General features: G+C 45.5%; 1 protein-coding gene across 1 annotated transcript in view; it reads left to right on the top strand.

Moving 5' to 3' along the window:
* Window positions 1-27,375, top strand: part of MCHR2 (melanin concentrating hormone receptor 2) — a 516,813-nt gene that overhangs the window by 297,299 nt on the left and 192,139 nt on the right. Inside the window, exon 3 of the mRNA XM_063919680.1 lies at window positions 41-250. Coding sequence (XP_063775750.1) covers window positions 41-250 — 210 coding nt within the window. The remainder of the gene's footprint in view (window positions 1-40; window positions 251-27,375) is intronic.

Below are 27,375 nucleotides of genomic sequence, written 5' to 3'. Positions count from 1 at the left end.
AAAATGAATTATTTATCAATTTTTATTTTTTTAATAACAGATCTAGAAGAAAAACTATACCTGACATCTACATCTGCAATCTGGCAGTGGCAGATCTTGTTCACATTATTGGAATGCCATTTCTAATCCATCAGTGGGCTCGGGGAGGAGAATGGGTCTTTGGAAGTCCTCTTTGTACTATAATTACATCTCTGGATACCTGCAATCAATTTGCCTGTACCGCCATTATGACTGCAATGAGTCTAGACAGGTAAACAGGTGTCTTTTTTAAATATGTTACAGTAACTAAATTACTTATATGTAGATTCATGCAAATAGTATACCGTAAACATTAGAAAGATTTACACAAAGAAAGAAATTGTTTCATTTCATAAACATAGGTTTGCATGAAACTATAATGCTTACTTTTTTTAAGTAATGTTTTTATTGATGTTTTTGCCAAAATAAAATAAAGAGAAGAGAATAGAAGAAAGAGTGGAGAACATATTCCACTACAACTAGCAAATGATTATTAGTATCAAAAGCAAACAGAGACAATGGACAAGTGGTATAAGGATCAGCAATTTGATAGTTGTATAGGAGATTACTTACAGTAAAACACATAGGGGGCGTTTCAATTGCTTTTGCGCAGGTACTCGCATCTGATCACCTGTCACTTTAGACCGAGCAATATGCAGTTGTTCTGCTGAAAGGCCACAAGTTACATACAATTAGATTGGGTTTATAGGAATCAAGTGGCTAAAGCCAAATAAACTATTGGGTTTGACAAGTGTGTGAAAAGTCAAACTTTTTGCACATTAATGTTTGCCACCTCCGGAGGGTGTGAGCAGAAATAATGGGTACCTGCGGGTATTTGCACGTGGAGGAGGAACAATTGAATTGCTTTGTCAGGCTCAGGGAGACCAAAAAATTTTTCATTCCACCCAATGGTTTTAACTTCTGTGTAACAGGGACAGTAAGGGAAGAGGGTGAGGGTCAACCTGGGGATTGAGTATGGGAGTGAGGGAGTAAGTATGTGAGTGGAGTATGGGAGTGATGTAATAAGTGGGAAAGAAGATCAATGTAATAGTCAATATAGATGAACCTCATGACTACTGTTAATGATAGGATTTTTAAGATTTTTAAGGTTATTACATTAAAAGTAGAGTTGTAGAGGGCATATGACAATCATTTTAATATTATGAGGCTCTTATTGTGCGAAAAAGACATTTTTTATAGAGAGTACATGAACAGGACAAGATGGTACCATCTGCAAAGAGTGCAAAAAATAATGTTTTTGATTAGTGTAGCTGAGAGGATCACAGTATTTTTTAGCAAAATACTGGCTAACCACATTATCTTTTGCTGAAGGGAAAGCTAAAACAAAATTGTGGGGTGTGATAATGGCAGGTGCCAGCAAGTTGGTAAGTGAACTGTCAATTGATTCCAAACCAGTGTAAGTTTTATTGAACATAACAGGATAAACTTGATACAATAAGGTACCAATCTCTCTTGGGCAAAGTACTGTACAGCTGTACAGCACTGTGGTGCTCCAATAACACAGTGACATACTTTTGTACATGCAGATACTTTTCTAGAGGCATGTAAATGGTCTGTCCTTATAAGTTTGGTGACTAATATTTACTCAGACATATGATGTTATTTAGACTGCAGAGTCATGTACAATAACACATAGTTAAGAGATAGCACATAGCGATTTACCATTTCTCAACTGGGCAGAGACATCACTGGATGAATTGCGGTGAGATTCAGGTGATAAATCATCTGTAGCTACACTCTAGTAGCTACATAGTTTGGCAGAGACAAGTCTTGTATAGTAGTAAAAGTGAGCTGCTTGTGCAACTGACTGCAGTATGCAGGGCTGTCTTAACAGCAGTGTAGGCTCCTGGGCACAACAATGCACTGGGGCACCTATCCATCCTCCAGCAGTAGGGTTGGTTGGTGCTATCAGCTGCAGCTTTGATGTCCCACTGGTGGTAGGGAGTGTTCTATCTTCCGCTCAGCATGTATGACCTGGAGCAGTAATTTCTGCTAATTACTCCTATACTGCACAGATGGTGGGAGATGGGGCGGGAGGGAGAACAGTAAACTGTAGAAGGGGGCATTGGACTGAATGAAGGGGCCCCAGTACATGACTTCCAGGGTGGTAGGGGGTGTTTAATACGCAAAGGAGGGTTGGACAGTGGAGTGGGCTTAATATTCATCATTTTCTGGTGGGAGGGCAGCTTGCTTGACTGCAGATATCTCAAGTTCATGGAAATAGATTTTTTAGCTTTGAATGGGATAAAAAAAAGTAGAGAGTACCACCTTTTAGGAGGGACTAGAGACCTGGGGATTAGAGTTCAGTAGCCAGAGCAATTCACCAGTGAAAATATAAAACTGCATACCAGGCGTGTGGAGCTGGAGCAGGGACCAGCTGCTGGAAGGCAGATATGTCTGGTTCTGGGCAAAGTAGAGACAAGCTTCCAGTGTCCACCAAAAGGTGAGAGTCCCAGCTTTTGGAGTATACCCTCAGAAAAATGCTAAGTCAGACAGAACCCAATATATCTGGCTGGAAATAGCAATTAAAATGATTGGATGGGGACCACTGCTTTGACATCAAATATCTCTGGTTCCCCAAAATCTGGTATCCCTGGAAAGAGGGGACCCTCAGCTATAAGCCTAGGGCCCTTATACTCCTGGGGCCCTTGGGCAAGAGCCCATAGAGCCCATACGAAAAGACGGCCCTGGCAGTATGATTAAAAAAAATATCAATGAATAATCTTCAAAATTGTTAGCAAGGGAATTTTACTGCTTTGTTAATATCCAGTCACATTTTATTACTGTGCTTATTTCCAGTTGGAAAGTGCCAGGTAATATGCTCAAGCTATATGAATAAATGCTAATAATAAAGCATACACTGTGGAGTTTAATTACAGTGTGCAGCTACAGTGCAAACATCTGTCTTCCTTTGTGTTCCTGCACCTGTAATGTGTATACATTATTATTTTTTTTAAAACAAGTTACCCAAGACATGTGTTTAAATGGTCATTTCAACCAAATATATTTATTAATAAATTCAGGTAAGAAAAAAAGAGCCCATGTTTCATGTATATTTCAGGAATGTGCTGTGCTCCAAGCAGTTTTAATGGTATTTGTTCCAAGATAACCACGTAAAATGTAGTGCATGCTATTTCTGAGCAGACCTAACGATCTACAGTATCTTACCTTTATTCTACATGGAATAGTTATTTTCTCCCAGTTACACAGAGAAAATTCCTTCAGAATTGCACCTACCAAGTTAAGGCTATAGAACATTCATTATACAGCGTGTCCACAAAATTAGCATTTGGAGTGCAAAAACAAGCCTATTTATGTACATAAATAATTTGATGAATAAACACAATAGTAATAAAACTAACAATACTATTATTATTGAAAGGGAAACTGTCAGGCAAATCTGACTAAATTAGAAATAAATTATGACTCAATTGTGAAAAGCCCATTAATGTTCTTAAGGGCCCTACACACTTCAAGATTTCCATTAACGATATGAACGTTCTCATTCATTAATGAACGAGTACTCGTTCATATCGTTCAGTGTGTACGCACCAACGATGAACGATGCGCGGCCCCGTGCTCGTTCATCGTTGGTGCCATTTTGCTTATGCATGCAGGCCAATATGGACAATCTCGTCCATATTAGCATGCACTGCTATGGAGCCGGGTGATGGGGGGAGTGAAGAAACTTCACTCCCCCCTGCCGCCGGGTCGGCCGCCGGCCGTATCGGCCGTCGGGCACCTCGGCAGCACATTGCTGTGTGTGTAGTGCCCTTTAGACAAACCAGTTGCTCTGACAAGATTTCCAGCTTGCACATACACTGCCAATTCCCCTACATGTGTGTTTGTGTGTATGTACTGTATGCCTGTCTGTCTCTCTGTCTATCTGTCTGTCTGTCTGTCTGTCTATCTATCTATCTATCTATCTATCTATCTATCTATCTATCTATCTATCTATCTTGTTTATGTTTTCAGGGCTGGATCAGCCCTTTTTTCAAGGTGTACATGTTACAAGTATATTGTACATTTATATTACAATATAATATTAAGGGAGCACACAGTATTACACATAAATGTTTATTTTTAATAAAGCATTAAAAAGTAGATATATTACAAAAAAAGCAATCAAGAGCATAGCATATGAATAGATATCAACATTGATAATATATGTTCTCAATCAGAAAATAGAAGACTACAAACATTCCATCATCAGCATTAAAAATAAAAACGTTATAAGAGACAATGTAATGGTTAGCATTACTGCCTTACAGCAATAATGTCATGGGTTTGATTCCCACCATGGCATAGGCAAACACAGGGGAAGGAAGGGGGGGTTCCGGATGCCTGGAAACCACCTCCTCTTGGCGAGTGGCTCAAATTCTGAAAACAATAGCACTGGTATATAATGCGATTACTAGTGCTGTCGCCACATCATGCAGCTTAAGGGACAGAGAAGAGCTGCTGCACATGCCCTGTGATGGCAGCTTCTTTTGCCAAGTTTGTTGTTTGTGTGGATCTGAGTCCTCAATCAGTTTACTGGACCAGAAAGTAGCTACCAGGAAGAAGAGTCAGCAGCCTTAACATGAGGTGGGAGAATTTATTTATTATAATACTGTATGTTTAACCTTTTCTTGACCAATTATCTTATTTGTATTAGTCATATTATGGTTAATCCAGCCTATACTATAGACCATCTATAGTGTTAATTATTAATACTGTATTCTGTACACTATACAGTGTATAAAAAGACCAATGTTTACATTAATATCCATGGTCGTTATTAGATTCTTATACCACTCCCCCAGAATCCCATATTTGCTCCAATGTTCTGAAGAGTGGAAGATTGTGGATTGCATTTGGAAACCCCCCTCTAGAAATCCTACGTTTGCCACAGTATGGTCCTAACTGTGTGGGGTTTGTATATTCTCCCCGTGCTTACATGGGTTTCTTCTGGGTACTCGTTTCCTTCCACAATCCAAAAATATAGCAGTAGGTTAATTGGCTCGTGACACAAAAATAAGCCATAGCTTGTGTTTTTTCTGTATTTTTTTATTCAGTGGTCAAACACGTGGTGTATGCTTCATATAAGCAAAAAGGGGAAGGAAACTGAGGTGGTTGAAGGTAACATAGTAACATAGTATTTGAGGTTGAGTAGAGGCAAATTGGCCATTGTGTTCAACCTGTTTTAAGTTGTGATGATTCTACATACTTTCTAAATAATGTTTTATGACTAGTTAGCTACTATAACTCATGTTACCCCCGGATTAACCACGTTGATATTTAAAGTATTATAACCTTGGATAGCTTTATCATTCAGAAAATTATCCATTCCTTTTTTAAATCCAATTACAGAGTCCGCCATTACAACCTTCCCTGGCAGGGAATTCCACATCCTGATTGCCCTAACAGTGAAGAACCCTTTCCTCCGTTGCGTTCGGAACTTTCTCTCCTCCAGTCGCAGCGAGTGCCCATGTGTCCTAAACTGTGTTCTTTTAAAAAATAATTCCTCTGATAACTCTTTGTGATGTCTCTTTACATATTTGAAGATATTAATAATATCTCCTCTTAGGCGCCTCTTTTCTAGTGTATACATATTCCAGTGGCGGAACTAGCGAGCGGTGGGCCCATGTGCGACAAAATGCTTTGCCCCCCCCCCCCCATCCCATCCTAGTCCACCCCCTCACCCCTGGAGAGGATCTGGTGAGGGGGACCTGCTCAGGGCCAGAGAAATGGATACCTAGCAACAGTGCCGTAACTAGACATTTTAGCACTGTGTGCAAGAAACGGTATCGGAGCCCCCCCTACTCCATGCAAAACAGGGGCAGTGCGCGCCGAAGGCGTGCACAAAAAATAGGGGCATGGCTTCGTGGGGAAGGGGTGTGGCCACAAACTAATACCAATTCATATAACGGTGCACAGTAGTCTCCATTATTAAAATTACGCTGCACGGTAGCACCACTACACTAGGTAGAGCCCCTTTTACACCTTACGGCAGACAGATTCCCCTTTTTTACACATTACGGCAGACTTCGTCAACCTTTTACACATTACGGCAGACAGCGTCAACCTTTTACATATTACGGCAGACAGCGTCAACCTTTTACACATTATGGCAGACAGCGTCCCCTTTTCATTACGGCAGACAGCGTCCCCTTTTTACACATTACGGCAGACAGCGTCCCATTTTTACACATTACGGCAGACAGTGTCCCATTTTTACACATTACGACAGACAGCGTCCCCATTTTTACACATTACGGCAGACAGTGTCCCATTTTTACACATTACGACAGACAGCGTCCCCATTTTTACACATTACGGCAGACAGCGTCCCATTTTTACACATTACGGCAGACAGCGTCCCCATTTTTACACATTACGGCAGACAGCGTCCCCATTTTTACACATTACGGTAGACAGCGTCCCCATTTTTACACATTACGGCAGACAACGTCCCCATTTTTACACATTACGGTAGACAGCATCCCCATTTTTACACATTACGGCAGACGGCGTCCCCATTTTTACACATTACAGCAGACAGCGTCCCATTTTTACACATTACGGCAGACAGTGTCCCATTTTTACACATTACGACAGACAGCGTCCCCATTTTTACACATTACGGCAGACAGCGTCCCCATTTTTACACATTACGGCAGACAGCGTCCCCATTTTTACACATTACGGCAGACAGCGTCCCCATTTTTATACATTACGGCAGACAGCGTCCCCATTTTTACATATTACGGCAGACAGTGTCCCATTTTTACAAGGCAAGAGATGCAAACTCAATATAAAAATAAATAAATAAAATAAATAAATAAATATATATATAATTATACATATGCAACACAATTAAAGACATTTAAAATAACGAATTCCTACCAGGGGCTGTTGCTGCACATATGGAATGACTAGCAGCTCCTGCAGCACCAGCATTTTATTACAATGCAGGAGGACGTGTGGAGGAGGAGGCGCTGGAAAGAGGAGGAGATAGGAGAGCGTTCCCTCCTTTCAGAAGCAGCCAGTGAGACCAGTAGGGTTTGTATGAGGGAGGGACGGCCCCTCCACCCTCTCCGGCCGGGACCCCTCCTCCCCCTTTAGCCGAGCTGCCGCAGGCGCTGACTGTGATAACACAGGCGGCGGGCGGCAGCGTAGCTGGTGCCCAAGGTCTATGTGTGACACGGGCGGCGGGCGGGAGTGTAGCTCGCGGCCGTGGCGGCATGATACAATGAGTCATTGTGACTCATTGTAATGCCGGCGGCTGTGGGCCCCTTGAGTGTGGCGGGGCCCCAGTGCAATGCACTGGCTGCACTGCCAGTAGTTCCGCCCCTGACATATTCAGCCTAGTAAGTCTTTCCTTATAGTACAGTCCTTCTAGGCCTTTAATCAATTTAGTAGCTCGCCTTTAAATACTTTCGAGTTCACTGATGTCTTTTTTATACAATGGTGCCCAAAACTGAATACAATATTCCAGGTGCGGACGTACCAATGCTTTATACAGCGACATGATTACATCCGAGTCCCTTGTCTCAATACCCCTTTTTATGCACGCTAGCACCTTACTTGCCTCCTTTACTGCGTTTTGACATTGTGTACGGTTATTAAGCCTATTATCAATGAATACCCCCAAATCTTTTTCCAACTCTGTTTCCCCTAGGCGTTCCCCATTTAATATGTAGGATGCAAGTTTGTTTTTAGTCCCAAAATGCATAACCTTGGATTTGTCTGTATTGAACCTCATTTTCCATTTAGACTCCCAGAGTTCAAGTTTAGATAGATCATTCTGCAAGGACTCCACATCCAATTCTGAATTAATTACCTTACACGGTTTAGCATCATCTGCAATGATTGACACTGTGCTTTCCAGGCCTATTTCTAGGTCATTGATAAATATGTTGAACAGTAGTGGTCCAAGAACGTACCCTTGAGGTATTCCGCTGACTACTGGGGACCAGATTGAGGACTTCCCGTTGACCACTACTCACTGTACCCTGCTATCCAACCAGCTGCTTATCCATGTGCAAATAGTTTTTCCTAGGCCAATCTCCTTTAATTTGATCATCAGTCTCCTGTGAGGAACTGTATCGAAGGCTTTTGCGAAATCTAGGAAGACCACATCCACTGCTTTTCCTTGATCAAGATTATTGCTCACTTCCTCGTAGAAGCTAATTAAGTTAGTCTGACATGACCTGTCCCTCACAAACCCATGCTGGTTCTTGCTAATAATCCTAGCGGACTTTAGATACTCCTGTATGACGTCCCTTAGAATTCCTTCCAATATTTTCCCCACTATAGATGTTAAACTAACTGGTCTGTAGTTTCCCGGAAGATTTTTGGATCCCTTTTTAAATAATGGCACTACCTCAGCTATACGCCAATCCTTCGGTACCATGCCTGATCTAATTGAACTATTGAAAATCAAGTATAGGGGTCGTGCCAGTCGTGAACTAAGCTTCATAAGAACCCTCGGGTGAAGTCCATCAGGACCAGGTGATTTATTAATCTTAATTTTGCTTAGTCTCTCCCGGACTACTTCTTCGCTTAAACAAGTATCTAACCATGAATCATTACTGTCACAATTGTTATGCTCTACTCCCACCATCAGTTCTTCACTGGTGAATACTGATGAAAAGAATTTGTTCAGTATTTCCGCTTTTATTTCGTCATCATTTATCATGTGCAAATAGTTTTTCCTAGGCCAATCTCCTTTAATTTGATCATCAGTCTCCTGTGAGGAACTGTATCGAAGGCTTTTGCGAAATCTAGGAAGACCACAGCCACTGCTTTTCCTTGATCAAGATTATTGCTCACTTCCTCGTAGAAGCTAATTAAGTTAGTCTGACATGACCTGTCCCTCACAAACCCATGCTGGTTCTTGCTAATAATCCTAGCGGACTTTAGATACTCCTGTATGACGTCCCTTAGAATTCCTTCCAATATTTTCCCCACTATAGATGTTAAACTAACTGGTCTGTAGTTTCCCTGAAGATTTTTGGATCCCTTTTTAAATAATGGCACTACCTCAGCTATACGCCAATCCTTCGGTACCATGCCTGATCTAATTGAACTATTGAAAATCAAGTATAGGGGTCATGCTAGTTGTGAACTAAGCTTCATAAGAACCCTTGGGTGAAGTCCATCAGGACCAGGTGATTTATTAATCTTAATTTTGCTTAGTCTCTCCCGGACTACTTCTTCGCTTAAACAAGTATCTAACCATGAATCATTACTGTCACAATTGTTATGCTCTACTCCCACCATCAGTTCTTCACTGGTGAATACTGATGAAAAGAATTTGTTCAGTATTTCCGCTTTTATTTCATCATCATTTATCAATTCTCCTAATTCATCTTTTAATGGACCTATATTCTAATTTTTTAACCTTTTACCGTTTATGTATTTAAAAAACATTTTAGGATTGGTTTTACTCTCTATAGCGATTTGCTTTTCATTTTCCATTGTAGCTGCTCTTATTGCTTTTTTGCATTTCTTATTACACTCCTTGTAATAATTGAAAGACTCCTCCTTTCCATTAGATTTAAATGCTTTGAAAGCTCGCTTTTTTTAAAAATCCATTTCTGCCTTAACCTTCTTGTTAAGCCACATCGGTTTGAGTTTAATACTCCTGTGTTTACTGTCCATGGGAATAAAGTTATGAATATTGCTATCCAGCAAACCTTTTAAAACATCCCACATTTCCGAAGTGTTCTTGTTATTAAACAGAACCTCCCACTCTATGTCGTTAAGTGCACATCTAAGCATACTGAAATTAGCCTTCCTAAAGTTAAAAGTTTTGGTGGAACCCCTGTAGCTATGTTTCCTGAAACTGATGTTGAATGTGATCATATAGTGATCACTGTTACCCAAAGTCTCCCCAACTTTAGTGTTTGATATAATGTCCACATTATTAGTAATTACTAGATCCAGGGTAGTTCTACACCTAGTTGGGTCCTCGACTAATTGAGAAGAGTAGTGATCCCTAAACATATTTAAGAACCTTCTGCCCCTCGCTTTAGCACATGAATCGTTACTCCAGTTTATATCCGGGTAATTAAAATCCCCAATGACAAGGATATCCCCCAATCCCGCAGCCATTTTGATTTGGTGCAATAGTTGTTCTTCCTCATGTATGCTAATATCTGGCTGTTTGTAGCACGTGCCTATGACTAGTTTTTTTGCATCAATTCCCCCACTTGAGATTTCTACCCATAGTGACTCCACATTATCGGCAGTCTCCTCATAGATAACCTCCTTTAGGTATTGTTTAAGTGATGGTTTAACATAAAGACATACACCTCCTCCTCTTTTGTTAGCCCTGTCCCTCCTAAAAAGAGAATACCCCTCCAAGTTAGCAAACCAGTCGTGAGAGTCGTCCCACCATGTTTCCATAATACCTATAATATCATACTCAGCCTTTGATGCTAACAATTCCAATTCCCCCATTTTACCTGCTAGACTTCTTGCGTTTGCAAGCATACATTTTAGTTTATCGGTTCCTTTATTTGTTTTTTTTCCTAAAGATTTCTCATCCTGGTTAACGAGTGCATCCGTAGAGTTACTGATACAGACTGTCCTTCTCGCTCCCTCTCCAACCCCACCGTACTTAGTATTGCCCACCTTACTTTTCTCTTTGGTCAACCCAATGTTCCTGTCTAAATTCACCGCCCTGAGATAAGTATTTTCCCTTAAGTCCCGTACAACATTTTCTATAGTCTGTAATGATGACACATAATTGTTATTATTTAATGCTTTAGCAATACCTTTCTTAACACCCTTAATAGAACCCATGTAAATACCCTTACCGGCTGCACTTTCCCTCCCCCCTTCTCCACCCCCATTTATCTCACTACCACCATCCCTACTATACTCGCAGCATGACCCATAGTTTCTAGCTAAACCCTCCCCCCAGGCTCCTAGTTTAAAAGCTCCTCCAACCTATTAACCATCCTACCACCCAGCACCTCAGCCTCTTCCTCATTCAGGTGCAATCGGTCACGAGCCTGGTCAGGGAGCCTTTCTTTTATACAATGTGTCCAAATACAATACAATGGGAAATGTAAGCTCTTCTTCCATAGGTCAAGGGGCAGGTCATATACAGTACATGAGGGGTCATAGGTTGGTTTGAATGAGTGGGCGATGCTTGGTCCAGGTGTGCTTGCAGGTCTCCGCCACCGGGTTCCCGCCGAATATCAAGAGTACAGTATTTACAGTATTTGTGATTATTACAATTCTGCGCATATCTATGCGCAGAAACATGCGATTAACTGCACATAACAACCGGAATGTAGATCTCAAAATACTGCACATCTGGATACCAAACACTAAGTCCTAACCTTGTTCTGTCCCCTCACATCCTGTAAAGCTGAATAACTCTATTGTTCTACCCTTTGAGTAAATGTAACTTGCTAGCAATGTGTGTGGAGACTATGTGTAAATTATGCACTATATGAATTGAATATTGAAAATGTCTTTGTAGCTTTTCTGTGCAAATGCGTATGCTAACGTATATACTCATACCACGCGCCAGTACGCAGGGCTCGTGAACCAGTGTACATAGCGTGCGTGTATGCGTATGCACAGCGAAAAAGCACACGCACAGAGTCCACTCTGTGTGGTGTTTGCACGTGGTGTGTGTGTGTGTAATATTTTCGACTTCGACAAGGCCATTCATAAATTTCAGCTCCAGGCCCATCAGGTCCTTAATCTGGCACTGCTAGCCTGCATCTGTGTCCAGAGGTTATTCTTTTGTGATTTACTACATGCCTCACAATTCAATATGTGTTAATGATTATGTGATTACTCCACAGACACACTAACTAAACTTTTGTAAATTGGTTTATTCAATGTAAACAACAAATAATAATGAACATTTATGATTGAATCCTGATACATACTATCTACTGTATTTATCTGATAAATGATAATGTATATTTCTTAGAACAGCAGCTTATTGTGCCCACAGTGAATGCATGCTGTATTGTTTTGCAGCATTCTTTGAGCAGAAGACGTTTAATTTGCCGGTGCCAGTATCCTGGCAGCAGGCAATGTCACCAGACGGAATCCCGCCAAAACAGGACTATTCCTGGGAATAGATCCTGTGGCGAGAACAGCGAGCCACCAAGCCTGCGGTGTGTCAAGTGCAGCAAGCCCGTAAGGGGGCTCTTTGCGCTCGCCCTGATGCCGGTATTCTGGTGGGTGAGATGCTGCTGTCGGGATATGGACAGCTGGCATCCCGCCCGCCAGTAAATCATACTGATCCCTTTAAGCCTATACGGTTTATATGCATTGTTTCTTATTCAACTGATCTTCTGTTTAACTCATCCTAACCCCTTTCTCCGGGTCTGGTATGATATACCGGCAGACGGAATGCTGGCTGTCAGTATAGCGACAGCGGCATCCTATCTGCCAGAATACCAGCAGCGAGTCCCCTTGCGGGCTCACTGTGCTTGCCACGCTGTGGGCCCAGTGATGAGATTCGCTCGCCAGAGGTTCTGTTTCCACTTGGTTAGTGGCATGGACCCACCAACCGAGTGGAAATTAGGGGCAGGCGCCAGCATGCTAGCGTTGGCAAAATGCTGGCTGTCGGGATTCCAGCGTCTGTCTCCTGAATACCGGGATCCCGAACCGCCGGCATTTTAATTGCATCCCCTTTCTCCTTGTGTGTAAAATCTATACATTTCTTATACAGGTGTATATACTAACTTGGTATTAGTGATTTACTTACAGTACACACAATTTATCTGTTTAATAGGATTGTTGTTTTTGTGTAACACATTTGAGAGTTACAATTCCACCCTATACCTGTGTTTACTACTAATCAGGACAGTGTGAAGTAACAAAACTGTTGATTTTTATATTTATTACATACAGAAAACTACTGTACATGGGTTTTTGTTTATGTGTGTTTACAGTATGTTGTTACTTAGTTTTCTTTTTTCTTTTCACTTATTTAATCACATTAGTAATTTTCCTGTGTTGTATTATGTATGTTATATTGATATCAAATCATTTATTTCACAATTATGGTGCACAGGGGCGGAACTCCCGGAGACAATGGAGTCGGTTGCCGCCGGGCTCCAAACCTCCAGGGGACACCGCTACTCCATCGTCACACTCATCTTCTGTGTGTTTATCACCATCAGCGTTGCTTGGCACAGCACAGCATTCTTTGCCTGTGTCCGGCTGTCAGTCATATCCAAGCAGTTCATGGCTGCACTGTGCACTCCTGAGTTTGTGCTACTGCAGTAGCGGATCCTTCTGACTCTGAAATGGCTACCCCCTGAATACCAGCATTCTGCAGTGTAATCCCCAGGGCCATTGAGAGTCATGCCGTGCCCCGGCAAAGGCCTAGGGACGTGGCTTATTAAGTGGGTATGACTACGCCCTTTAGTATAAAAATAAGTGAATAATAAAATAATTGTGGGGCCGCCGAGCGTGCTCCACAAGGAGGGATGCCATTTTAACATAGGGGGGTGCCTTTTTAACATAGGGGTGCAGGGGGAGGGAACCCACTTCCTATCTTACTTGATCTGGAAGCGGGTATCTCCTTCCCGACCCGCTCCATCTTCCCAGTGATATTTGTGAAGATGACGCTGGCCACTAGAGAGCAAAGATTTTCTATTGTTTCTATGTGCGGCGCCATCTTCCTGAAGACATCACCAGGTGAATGGCACCATTGCCTGCCGGCCAGAGTACTATGTCCTTGGGAGGGGGTCAGTGGACCCGGGTCCCCCCGGGCCCCTCCAGCAACCTGGGCCCGGGTAATTTGTACCTGCTCCCCCTGCCTCTCCGCACCACTGGTAATCCCTCCCCTTTCTGCCTGACAACCCAGAGTCTCCGCCCAACCTGCTCTTTACTGTCTGTCACTCTTCTCTTCTACTGATTCTCCCCACTCCAGTCCCTGTCCAAGACCCACGCCCCTTACCCTGAGTTCCAGCCCCCTCTTCTGACTATTCTAACATCATTCGCCATGAGCCCACCCCTTCACCCTGAGTCCCCGCCCACTCCACCAGCCTGTCTGACCATTCCAATGTTATTTTCCATGACCCCGCCCCCTCACCCTGTGTCCCCGCTCACTCTACTACCCATTCTGACCATTCTCACATTACTCACCATGACTTGCCTCCTCTCCTCTTCTTGAGTCCCCGCCCCCTCCTTTACCCTGTCTGACCATTCTGCCACTCGCCATGACCCCGCCCCTCACCCTGAGTCCCTGCCCACTCCACTATTCTGACTTTTCTAATATACTACCTTCTGACCCTGGCCAAGACCCTGCCCCCTCATCTTAAGTCTCCGCCCCTTCAATGTACCCTGATTCCTCAAATGTCTGTGTAGACTATTCTGTTCCTGTTTCCTGGAGCTCAGCATGACAGCGACAAGACAGATCCTCCTACTGGACAAGTAAGTGCCCAGTGGGGGTGAAGAAATACTTATGCAATGGGAAGGGTATTGGTTCTTTCCTGGTTGTGTAGAGAGGAGGGAGGTGTTGTCCTAATACTGTCTGTGCTGGGGGTGATGTATTAATGTGTTTTTGGGGGAAGGGGGGGTTATATCTGTAACACCCCGGTCCGAAGGTGTGTTGAGTGCTCCAACTGCAGCTGACGATCTTCAGGAATTTCGTTGTATCAGCACACCATGACAGGGAGGCAAGCGTAAAACTCCCCTTTATTGAGCAGACACAGAATGACCCGCAACAGGTACAACACAATTTTATTGTAACACACTTTAAGCAATCACAATAATAAAGGTGACATTGACAGAGTTTGTAAAATTATGTCACAAACACTTTGTTTACATACACGACAGGAGTACTTATACGCTGGCATTGTCCACAAATAACACAGTCTCGTAAAACCAGCAATAACAATTAGGCAGGTGAACTACGGGAAACAGGTAAGCAAGCTGGCGTTGATATGACTAGCACAGTCTCATATAACCAGCAATAACAATTAGGCAGGTGAGTTGCGGGAACAGGTAAGCAAGCTGGCGTTCTCTTTAAATAGCACAGTCTCATATAACCAGCAATAACAATTAGGCAGGTGAGTTGCGGGAACAGGTAAGCAAGATGGCTTTGTCTTTACATAGCACAGTCTCGTATAACCAGCAATAAACAAGTAGGCAGGTGAGTTGCGGGAACAGGTAAGCAAGCTGGCATTGTCTTTAAATAGCACAGTCTCGTATAACCAGCAATAACAAGTAGGCAGGTGAGTTGCGGGAACAGGTAAGCAAGATGGCGTTGTCTTTACATAGCACAGTCTCGCATAACCAGCAATAACAAGTAGGCAGGTGAGTCACAGCTATGCTCTCTGCATTCTGCAGTGGTCACAGCTATGCTCTCTGCATTCTGCAGTGGTCACAGCTATGCTCTCTACATTCTGCAGTGGTCACAGCGACGCTCTCTGCATTCTGCAGTGGTCACAGCAATGCTCTCTGCATTCTGCAGTGGTCACAGTGACGCTCCGTGCATTAACTGGCAGTCACAGCAACGCTCTCTACATTCTGCAGTGATCACAGCGACGCTCTCTGCATTCTGCAGTGGTCACAGCAACGCTCTCTGCATTCTGCAGTGGTCACAGTGACGCTCCGTGCATTATCTGGCTGTCACAGCAACGCTCTCTACATTCTGCAGTGGCCACAGCGATGCTCTCTGCATTATGCAGCGGTCACAGTGGCGCTCTCTGCATTATCTGATGGTCACAGCTATGCTCTCTGCATTCTGCAGTGGTCACAGCGATGCTCTCTGCATTATGCAGCGGTCACAGCAACGCTCTCTACATTCTGCAGTGGCCACAGCGATGCTCTCTGCATTATGCAGCGGTCACAGTGGCGCTCTCTGCATTATCTGATGGTCACAGCTATGCTCTCTGCATTCTGCAGTGGTCACAGCGATGCTCTCTGCATTCTGCAGTGGTCACAGCAACGCTCTCTGCATTCTGCAGTGGTCACAGTGACGCTCCGTGCATTATCTGGCGGTCACAGCAACGCTCTCTACATTCTGCAGTGGCCACAGCGATGCTCTCTGCATTATGCAGCGGTCACAGTGGCGCTCTCTGCATTATCTGATGGTCACAGCTATGCTCTCTGCATTCTGCAGTGGTCACAGCGATGCTCTCTGCATTATGCAGCGGTCACAGCAACGCTCTCTACATTCTGCAGTGGCCACAGCGATGCTCTCTGCATTATGCAGCGGTCACAGTGGCGCTCTCTGCATTATCTGATGGTCACAGCTATGCTCTCTGCATTCTGCAGTGGTCACAGCGATGCTCTCTGCATTCTGCAGTGGTCACAGCAACGCTCTCTGCATTCTGCAGTGGTCACAGTGACGCTCCGTGCATTATCTGGCGGTCACAGCGACGCTCTCTGCATTCTGCAGTGGTCACAGCAACGCTCTCTGCATTCTGCAGTGGTCACAGTGACGCTACGTGCTTTATCTGGCGGTCACAGCAACACTCTCTGCATTCTGCAGTGGCACAGCGATGCTCTCTACATTATGCAGCGGTCACAGTGGTGCTCTCTGCATTATGCAGCGGTCACAGTGGTGCTCTCTGCATTATCTGGTGGTCACAGCAACACTCTCTGCATTCTGCAGTGGTCATAATTATTATAACCCTTTAGCAACCGAAGGGCCCAAAGAGTGGCAACCGCAGCAAGCCAGCGAAGGGACATGCTGCGCTTGCCACTGATAATCCAGCTGTCAGGATCCTGGCGTCAGTCTCCTGAATGCCGGGATCCCGACAGCCGGCATATCATACTGAATCCCTGGTAGTGGTGTCCAGTGCCGTAACTAGGTAATTTAGCGCTGTGTGCAAGAAACGGCATTGGCGCCCCCCCTACACAAGACAGGAGCAGTGCGCGACTCAGGCGCATGAAAATATATAGGGGCGTGGCTTCATGGGGAAGGGGCGTAGCCACAAAATAATGCCAATTCATACTAAGGTGCATAGTAGTCTCCATTATTCAAATTACGCTGCACAGTAGAGCCACCACACCAGGTAGAGCCCCTTTTTACACATTACGGCAGACGGCGTGCCTTTTTACACATTACGGCAGACAACGTCCCCTTTTTACACATTACAGCAGACAGTCCCCCTTTTTACACATTACGGCAGACGGCGTGCCTTTTTACACATTACGGCAGACAGCGTCCCCCTTTTTACACATTACGGCAGACAGCGTCCCCCTTATTACACATTACAGCAGACAGCGTCCCCCGTTTTACACATTATGGCAGACAGCGTCCCCTTATTACACATTACGGCAGACAGCGTCCCCCTTATTACGCATTACAGCAGAAAGCATCCCCCGTTTTACACATTACGGCAGACAGCGTCCCCTTATTACACATTACGGCAGACAGCGTCCCCCTTATTATACATTACGGCAGACGTCCCCCTTATTACACATTACGGCAGGCAGCGTCCCCCTTTTTGTACACATTATGGCAGACAGACAGCATCCCCCTTATTACACATTACAGCAGACAGTGTCCCCCGTTTTACACATTACAGCAGACAGCGTCCCCCTTATTACACATTACGGCAGACAGCGTCCCCCTTATTACACATTACGGCAGACAGCATCCCCCTTTTTGTACACATTATGGCAGACAGCGTCCCCCTTATTACACATTACGGCAGCCAGTCCCCCTTTTTACACATTGCGGCAGACAGACACGAGAGAGAGAGAGAGAGAGAGAGAGAGATACTTACCATCTCTCCCGCTGGCAGTCAGGCTCCTCGTGCTGGCAGAGATCCCGGGCAGCCACAGGGGAGAAGGAGGAGGAGGGAGGGGGACTTGAGCCGCAGCAGCGTTATGTAATTGGTAGAGGCGCCACTGCAGCACTCCCCTCTCCTTCTGCATTGGCTGCCCGCTGTTGAGAATGCTGGGATGAGGGAACCGCATCCCAGCATTCACAGCAGCGCCGGGCAGCCAATACAGAAAGAGAGGGGAGTTCTGCAGCGGCGTCGCTACCAATTACATAGCGCTGCTGCGGCTCAAGTCCCCCTCCCTCCTCCTCCTTCTCTGCGTCCGGCGCTGCTCTCCCTCCAGCGTGGCGCATGGCACCCAGCAGAGGCGGCATGTAATGAGTCAATTTGACTCATTACATGCCGCTGGCCGTGCGCCCTCAGTGTAACTGCGCTTTGTGCCAGGCACACCTGGCACATAGGTAGTTACGGCGCTGGTGGTGACTCTTGGTGATGAGGTTGGGGCGTTAAGTGGGGTAGTGTGTCTCTAGTTGCTGCTGGAGTGTTGGTTACGGGGAAAGTGCATACTTGCCTAACCTCCTGGAAGCTGTGGGAGTCTCCCTATTTTTCGGGTAGTCCCCCCGCAGCCCCAGAATGGTAGGTGACTCTCCCACATCGCACATAATCACGTCCGCTTCTTAGTGGGCAGGATAAGGATAAAATGGATAGACTACCGGCAGCTGTCTGAAGGGGTGGGGCTGATTTAGTAATTTAGCCCTGCCCCGTACCCGCAGACCAGTGAATCACAGTCTTTTGTGCCACTTGGGGGTGGGGTCTAATGACATCACATTTGGGCCCCTGCCACCCAAAGTTGCCTGCTGCATCTCCTCTTTGGGCTTCTCCCGTAGAGGATACTTAAAAAGTAGGCAAGTATGGGTAAGTGAAGCTCTAGGTGCTGCTTAGATTGAGGTGAGAGTAACCATGGGTGCTGCAGCTGCTGACGTTGTGGTGTTAGACGGGAAGTTTGTCTTTGGGTTCTGCTGAGGTTGCGATGTTGGTGGTGAGGGGAATAAGTCTCTGTGTGTTGCGGGGGTTAGCTTGTTGGTAGGGGGGGGGGCACCAACCATTATCTTGCATCCAGGAGCCTGGTATGAACTTACGCCACTGATGGTGCAGTTTGTTTCCTTTAAGCTGCTCAACATCTGGTACTTACTTTAGCAGTCTAAGGGGCCTATTTATCACTATCTGCATCCAAGGACACACATAGCTGATCACCGGAGCCTGGACCCCACACAGCTTTCTCTGCCAGGAGACCTGAGCTGGCGAAATTATCACAGGGCACACTGCTGTGTTTTTTTTTTTTACATTTTTTTTTGTAATTTTGCCCATATCGCATTTTCTATTATAAGTATGGGAAAATGGAAATGCGATGTGGGTTACAATTAAAGGGTTTGGATCATTTTTTCATGTGTGGAGTGATACTAAAAAAATGTGAAAAGGGTGTGAAAACACCCTATTTCACATTTTCTTTGTAAAAATAATGATAATAAATGTGACTCTAATAGGCCCTACACACTGGCCGACATCAGTCAAAGATATGAACGATCTCGTTCATAAATGAACGAGATACCATTCATATCTTTGAGTGTGGAGGCTCCAGCGATGAACGATGCACGGCCCCGCGCTCGTTCATCGCTAGTCCCCCGTTGGCTGAACATGCAGGCCAATATGGACGATTATCGTTCATATTTGCCTGCACTTCAATGCAGCCGGTGACGGGGGGAGTGAAGAAACTTCACCCCACCCGTCACTGCCCCTCCGCCGCCTGGTCGCCTGTCGGCCGTATCCGCCGTCGAGCAGCTCGGCGGCGGATCGGCTAATGTCTAGGACCCTTAAGACATGAAACTTTACATTCTGTCCTTAAATAGATAATCAGCAGCACCCTGATGTGATGTGGCCAGCTGGCTGAGGGAGTGTGGCCAGTCATCAGAGGAGTGAAAGCAAACCACAATAATTGCCTTGGTCGCATCTTTACTTCTGGCATAGTAAAAAAAGGCATGGGTATGAATTAGTCAGTAGGAGGCCTCCTCCAACCCCTTTGCATCCACTTTAAATGCGTGGTCAATATTGCTAGTACTGCTCCTAGGGGGTGTAGAACGGTATGCCGGCGGCCGGGCTCCCGGCGACCAGCATACCGGCGCCGGGAGCCCGACCGCCGGCTTACCGACAGTGTGGCAAGCGCAAAGGAGACCCTATTTATTCTCCCTCCAGGGGGGGTCGTGGACCCCCACGAGGGAGAATAGCTGTCGGTATGCCGGGTGTCGGGATCCCGGCGCCGGTATACTGTGCGCTGGGATCCCGACATTCGGCATACTGAAGACCACCCCTTCTAGGTGCATGCATCATGCAAACAGTAGTGTGAAGCTTGACGTACCCAATGCCAGATTAAGGTCCACATGGGCGTGAAGCTGACATATTTGAAGGGCCTATTTTGTGCTCTCGCAGGGGGTGTGGGGAGTGTGATGGGGGGCTACTGATATGGGTGAGTGACCAGTGCTTTATTTACATATTTATGTATGTGTGTGCATACATCCCAAATATCCTGATTTTCACAAGACAGTCCTGTTCTTTTGTGACTGTCCCGCTGTCCCACCCACGGGCTGCAATATCCCGCAGGGGAAGGGGGGGGGGGGTAGTTGGGAGGCTCCTGTCACTCGCTGCATGCATGCATCTTTGAAAAATAGAAAGGAGAAAGAAGAGAGAAAGGAGTAAGTCACATGGCTAAGAGGAGGCGCTGCATGACTGTATATGAGGTGCAGGGAGTTCTAGTGAAGCCTTCAACTGCACCGGCGTGTGAATACAGTTTTTTCCTGCGCCAGTATTTAGGATGCTAAGGCCACCAGTGCTACTGGTGGGGGGGTCACAGCCCACTGCCGGGGGTCGGAGGGACCTCGAGGGACCACTGGCAGGCTGCTGTAGCAGGAAAACATTTGTTTTCCAGTCTACAGCAGAAGCAGATGCTATGGGCCTATTTTGATTGGGGGCATGGAGCTGGAGCTCCATACGCCCCAAGCTCCATTGTTAATCTGGCCCTGGACGTACTGTCCTTGCAGTAGAAAGTCCTTTCTGAGTGAGGCAGAAATCAACTGCTCCAGCACATTCAAGACACTTGGCAGACTGCCATGCTCTCACTGCTTTCAACACCTGCTGCTGCTTTTTTAATTCTTGAATGATGGGGCCTTGAAAAAGGGATATGTACATTTGTGATGTCACAGAGGAACTGTATAGCTGAATGCATTGTGATGTCACAGAGGTACTATTTAGCTGAATACAATGTGATGTCACAGAGGTAATGTTTAGCTGAATGTATTGTGATGTCAGAAAGGAAATGTCTAGCTGCCTGCAGCTGAATGCATTGTGAAGACACAGAGGTACTGTCTAGCTGAATGAAATGTGATGTCACAGAAGTACTATTTAGCTGAATGCATTGTGATGTCACAGAGGTAATGTCTAGCTAAATTAATTGTGATGTCACAGAGGTACTGTCTAGATGAATGCACTGTGATGTCACAGAGGTACTGTCTACCTTAATGCATTGTGATGTCACAGAGGTACTGTATAGCTGAATGCATTGTTATGTCACACGGGTAATGTCTAGCTGAATGCATTGTGATGTAACATAGGTTCTGTCTAGCTGAATATATTGTGATGTCACAGAGGTACTGTCTAGCTACATGCAGTTGAATACATTGTGATGTCACAGAGGTACTGTCTAGCGGAATGCATTGTGATGTCACAGGCGTACTGTCTAACTGAATGCATTGTGATGTCACAGAGGTACTGTATTGCTAAATGCATTGTGATGTCACAGAGGTACTGTCTAGCTGAATGCATTGGAATGTCCAGAGGTACTGTCTAGCAGCTGAATGCATTGTGATGTCACAAAGGTACTGTCTAGCTGAATGTGTTGTGATGTCATTGGGGTACTATCTAGCTGAATGCATTGTGATGTCACAAAGGTACTGCCTACCTGAATTAATTGTAATATCACAGAGGTACTGTTTAGCTGAATGCATTGTGATGTCACAGAGGTATTGTCTAAATGAATGCATTGTGATGTCACAGAGGTGCTGTCTAGCTCAATGCATTGTGATGTCACATAGGTACTGTCTAGCTGAATGCATTGTGATGTCACCAAGGTAATTTTTAGCTAACTGCATTGTGATGTCACAGGCGTACTGTCTAACTGAATGCATTGTGATGTCACAGAGGTACTGTATTGCTGAATGCATTGTGATGCCACAGAGGTACTGTCTAGCTGAATGCATTGTAATGTCCAGAGGTACTGTCTAGCAGCTGAACGCATTGTGATGTCACAAAGGTACTGTATAGCTGAATGTATTATGATGTCATTGGGGTACTGTCTAGCTGAATGCATTGTGATGTCACAAAGGTACTGCCTAGCTGAATTCATTGTAATATCACAGAGGTACTGTTTAGCTAAATGCATTGTGATGTCACAGAGGTATTGTCTAAATGAATGCATTGTGATGTCACAGAGGTGCTGTCTAGCTGCCTGCAGCGAAATACATTGTGATGTCACAGAGGTATTGTCTAGCTAAATGCATTGTGATGTCACAGAGGTACTATCTAGCTGAATACAATGTGATGTCACAGAGGTACTGTCTAGCTGAATGTATTGTGATGTCAAAAAGGAAATGTCTAGCTACCAGCAGCTGAATGCATTGTGAATACACAGAGGCACAGTTTAGCTAAATGCATTGTGATGTCACAGAGGTACTGTCTAGCTGAATGTATTGTGATGTCATAGAGGTACTGTCTAGCTGCCTACAGCTGAATGCATTGTGATGTCACAGAGCTACTGTTTAGCTGAATGCATTGTGATTTCACATACAGTAGGTACTGTCTAGCTGCCTGCAGCGGAATGAATTGCGATGTCACAGAGGTATTGTCTAGCTAAATGCATTGTGATGTCACAGAGGAACAGTCTATCTGAATGTATTGTGATGTCATAGAGATACTGTCTAGCTGCCTGCAGCTGAATGAATTGCGATGTCACAGAGGTATTGTCTAGCTAAATGCATTGTGATGTCACAGAGGTACTATCTAGCTAAATACAATGTGATGTCACAGAGGTACTGTCTAGCTGAATGTATTGTGATGTCAAAAAGGAAATGTCTGGCTGCCAGCAACTGAATGCATTGTGAATACACAGAGGTACTGTCTAGCTGAATGGACTGTGATGTCACAGGTAGTGTCCTTATAAATGTATTGTGATATAATGTCACAGAGGTACAGTCTAGCTGAATGCATTGTGATGTCACAGAGGAACTGTCTAGCTGCCTGCAGCTGAATGCATTGTGATGTCACAGAGCTACTGTTTAGCTGAATGCATTGTGATTCAGTGACGTGCGGTGAGGTCAATGGCTGGGGAGGCACTGGCTAGTATCCGCCAGTGGGGAGGGGCAGAAATCCTTCACAGTAGAAAATAATATAATGTATAATGTCTTAGAGACATTAACTATATTTTAATAATCAATTCAGAATTAAAAACATACATACCCTAGCAAAGAATCAAACCCATGACCACAGCATTCTAAAGCAGAGCACCTAACCATTAGGCCACCAAGCTACTTGCAGCAAGTAGGTTTTGTTTGGAATATTAAAAGTCTATGAAAACAACATTTTGTGAAACAAATAGAAACATTTCACCCTAGTTGGGAATCAAAACCATGTCCTCCAGCATTCAACCTAACTGATGCCTAGAGCAGATAGTTATGGTTAAAATATAATCATAAAAATCAATGTGTTAAATAAATATAATTGCAACCCTCAGTGAGGATTGAACCTAGGACCTCTTGGTTGCTAGCCAGCATGCCTAACCCCTACACTACTGGCTCAGCCATACAAACACACTGACTAATCCATATATTACATCTATACTAAATTGCATTCACTTGTCAGAGTCTGTGTGTACAGGGTCCGCCCCCAACAGACTGAGTGCCGAACAGGAAAGGAGCTGTAATGAGAGGGGTAAGTGGTGTCACCAGCCCCTGCTCTGGCAGGTTGGGTGCCTCTGCCTCGGGCTGGGCTGATGTTATGTGGCCAGGTGGCCGGAGCTCATCACACTGGCCAGGGGATAAGCTGCACTGCTGCAGCTTCAACACAAAACTGTATGTACTGTGGCTGTGTTACAGGAGAGGGGAGCCGCGGGGAACATGCTACTCACCCACATTCAAAGCCAGATCCTCACAGACCTCCTCTCCGTGTATGGGAGGGGTGATTGGAGGAAAGGGGCAGTGTCAGAATGATAGACAGAGGGGAGAGCCAGAGAGGGGCAGGGGCGTGCTCTGTATATAGGCTGAGGGGACAGCCCTGTCAATGAGGCAGAGTTAGAGCTGCCTCTTCTCCTCGTTTTTTTGAATGGGCTTTTTCTGCCAGTGGCTTAGCCCCGCCCCCCACATCAGCCACTTTATTATTGACAGCCAGAGGCACTGCTCCCGCTGCCTCCCATCCACAGCTGCCTGCATTTTCACAGCCTAAATGATGAGAATAATACAAAGAAGATTTATATAACACAGAATATGTTATAAATATCTTCTTTGTCAGTATGACAGGGGAGGCACTGCCTCCCCTGCCTCCCCTGACTGCACGTCCCTGTTGTGATTTCACATACAGTAGGTACTCTCTAGCTGCCTGCAGATGAATGAATTGCGATGTCACAGAGGTATTGTCTAGCTAATTGTGATATCACAGCGGTACAGTCTATCTGTATGCATTGTAATGTCACAGATGTACTGTCTAGCTTAATGTATTGTGATGTCACAGAGGTACTTTCTAGCTGAATGCATTGTGATGTCACAGTGGTACTGTCTTTTTTAATGTATTGTAATGACACAGAGGAACTGTTTAGCTGAATGCATTATGATGTCACAGAGTTACTGTCTAGCTGAATGCCTTGTGATGTCACAGAGGGGTGTGGTATGCTTCCGCCAGTCAGCATACCGATGCCGGGATCCCGGCAGGGGGGGCGAGCGCAACAAGCCCCTTGCGGACTTGCTGCACTCGCCATGCTGTGGGCTCGGTGACATCCTTAGGTCACCACGTGTTCTATTTCCACTCTATAGGTGTCGTGGACACACACGAGTGGGAATAGTCACAGAGGTATTGTCTAGCTAAATGCATTGTGATGTCACAGAGGTACAGTCTAGCTGAATGTATTGTGATGTCAGAGAGGTACTGTCTAGAACAGGCATTCCCAACCACGGTCCTCAAGGCACACCAACAGTGCAGGTTTTAGTGATATCCAGGCTGCAGCACAGATGGTTAAATCAAAATAACTGAGTTACTAATTAAGTCACCTGTGCTGAAGCCTGGATATTACTAAAACCTGCACTGTTCGTGTGCCTTGAGGACCGTGGTTGGAATTGCCTGGTCTAGAAGAATGTATTGTGATGTCACAGAGGTACTGTCTAGCTCAGTGATTTTCAAACTTTTTCAGTTCGCGGAAAAAATTGCCAAGGCACACCATCGGTACCCCACGGAAAAATAAAACACATACAGGGAAATAAAACAAACATATTTGTCCATATTTGTCCTCAAGGGGAAAAACACAGACACATTGTCCCCAACAGTTATTAAAATAATGCGCAGTACTTGAACACACTGCCACAGTAATTCCACACATTGACCCTCATAGTAATGCCATCACACTGACCCCCATAGTAATTGCACACATTGCCCCCCCATAGTAATGCCACCACACACACCGACCCCCACAGTAATGCCACCAGACACACTGACCCCCATAGTAATGCCACCACACACACCGACCCCCACAGTAATGCCACCAGACACACTGACCCCCATAGTAATGCCACCAAACACACCGACACCCATAGTAATGCCACCACACACACCGTCCCCCACAGTAATGCCACCAGACACACTGCCCCCCACAGTAATGTCACCAGAAACACTGCCCCCCACAGTAATGCCACCACACACACTGACCCCCACAGTAATGCCACCAGACACACTGACCCCCATAGTAATGCCACGAAACACACCGACACCCATAGTAATGCCACCTGACACACCGACCCCCACAGTAATGCCACCAGACACACTGACCCCCATAGTAATGCCACCAAACACACCGACACCCATAGTAATGCCACCACACACACCGACCCCCACAGTAATGCCACCAGAGACACTGACCCCCATAGTAATGCCACCACACACAATGACCCCCACAGTAATGCCACCAGACACACTGACCCCCATAGTAATGCCACCAAACACACCGACACCCATAGTAATGCCACCACACACACTGACCCCCACAGTAATGCCACCAGACACACTGACCCCCACAGTAATGCTACCAGAGACACTGACCCCCACAGTAATGCCACCAGACACACTGACCCCCATAGTAATGCCACCACACACACTGACCCCCACAGTAATGCCACCACAGACACTGACCCCCATAGTAATGCCACCAGAGACCCTGACCCCCATAGTAACGCCACCACACACATAGTAATGGCACTGCACACACATCATAAAGCACTGGCCCAAACCTTTTTTGTTTTCCCCCTTAGCGGCAGGAGCAGTGAGGAGCAGAACAGAGCAGTACGGGCCATGAAGGTACACTAGACGCTACCCGGGCTGGATGGTGATGTGTACGTGACCTATGAGTCACGCTACGTCGTAGGGGGTCACAGGCGGGCCCGCAGGAGAGCTGCCGTCTTCACTATACAGTGACCGCAGAAGAACTGCCTGCGCTGCCCGATAGTGATGCTGTAAATCAGTATCACTTTCGGGCAGCGCAGGCAGCTCTTACGCGGTCATTGTATAGTGAAGACGGCAGCATATGGGGACTATCAGCAGGGATCTCTGGCGGCGGCGGCGGCACACTTGACAACCGCTGGCGGCACACCAGTGTGCCGCGGCACAGCGGTTGAAAAACACTGGTCTAGCTGAATGCATTGTGATTTCACAGAGGTACTGTCTAGCTGAATGCATTGTGATGTCACAGAGGTACTGTCTAGCTGAATATATTATGATGTCACAGAAATACTGTCTAGCTAAATGCATTGTGATGTCTCAGAGGTACTGTCTAGCTGCCTGCAGCTGAATGCATTGTGATGTCACATGTACTGTCTTTATAAATGCATTGTAATGTCACAGAGGTACTGTCTAGCTTAATGTATTGTGATGTCGCAGAGGTACTTTCTAGCTGAATGCATTGTGATGTCACAGATGTACTGTTTAGCTGAATGAATTGTGATGTCACAGAGGTACTGTCTTTTTTAATGTATTGTAATGACACAGAGGAACTGTTTAGCTGAATGCATTGTGATGTCACAGAGTTACTGTCTAGCTGAATGTCTTGTGATGTCACAAAGGGGTGTGGTATGCTTCCGCCAGTCAGCATACCGATGCCAGGATCCCGGCAGGGGGGGCGAGCGCAACAAGCCCCTTGCGGACTTGCTGCACTCGCCATGCTGTGGGCTCGGTGACAACCTTAGGTCACCACGTGTTCTATTTCCACTCTATAGGTGTAGTGGACACACACGAGTGGGAATAGTCACAGAGGTATTGTCTAGCTAAA

The sequence above is a fragment of the Pseudophryne corroboree genome, chromosome 4 (genome assembly GCF_028390025.1).
Source record: "Pseudophryne corroboree isolate aPseCor3 chromosome 4, aPseCor3.hap2, whole genome shotgun sequence".
NCBI classification, from domain to species: domain Eukaryota; kingdom Metazoa; phylum Chordata; class Amphibia; order Anura; family Myobatrachidae; genus Pseudophryne; species Pseudophryne corroboree.
Note: the sequence above shows the minus strand (reverse complement) of the source record. Positions and strands in the feature narration are given on the sequence as shown.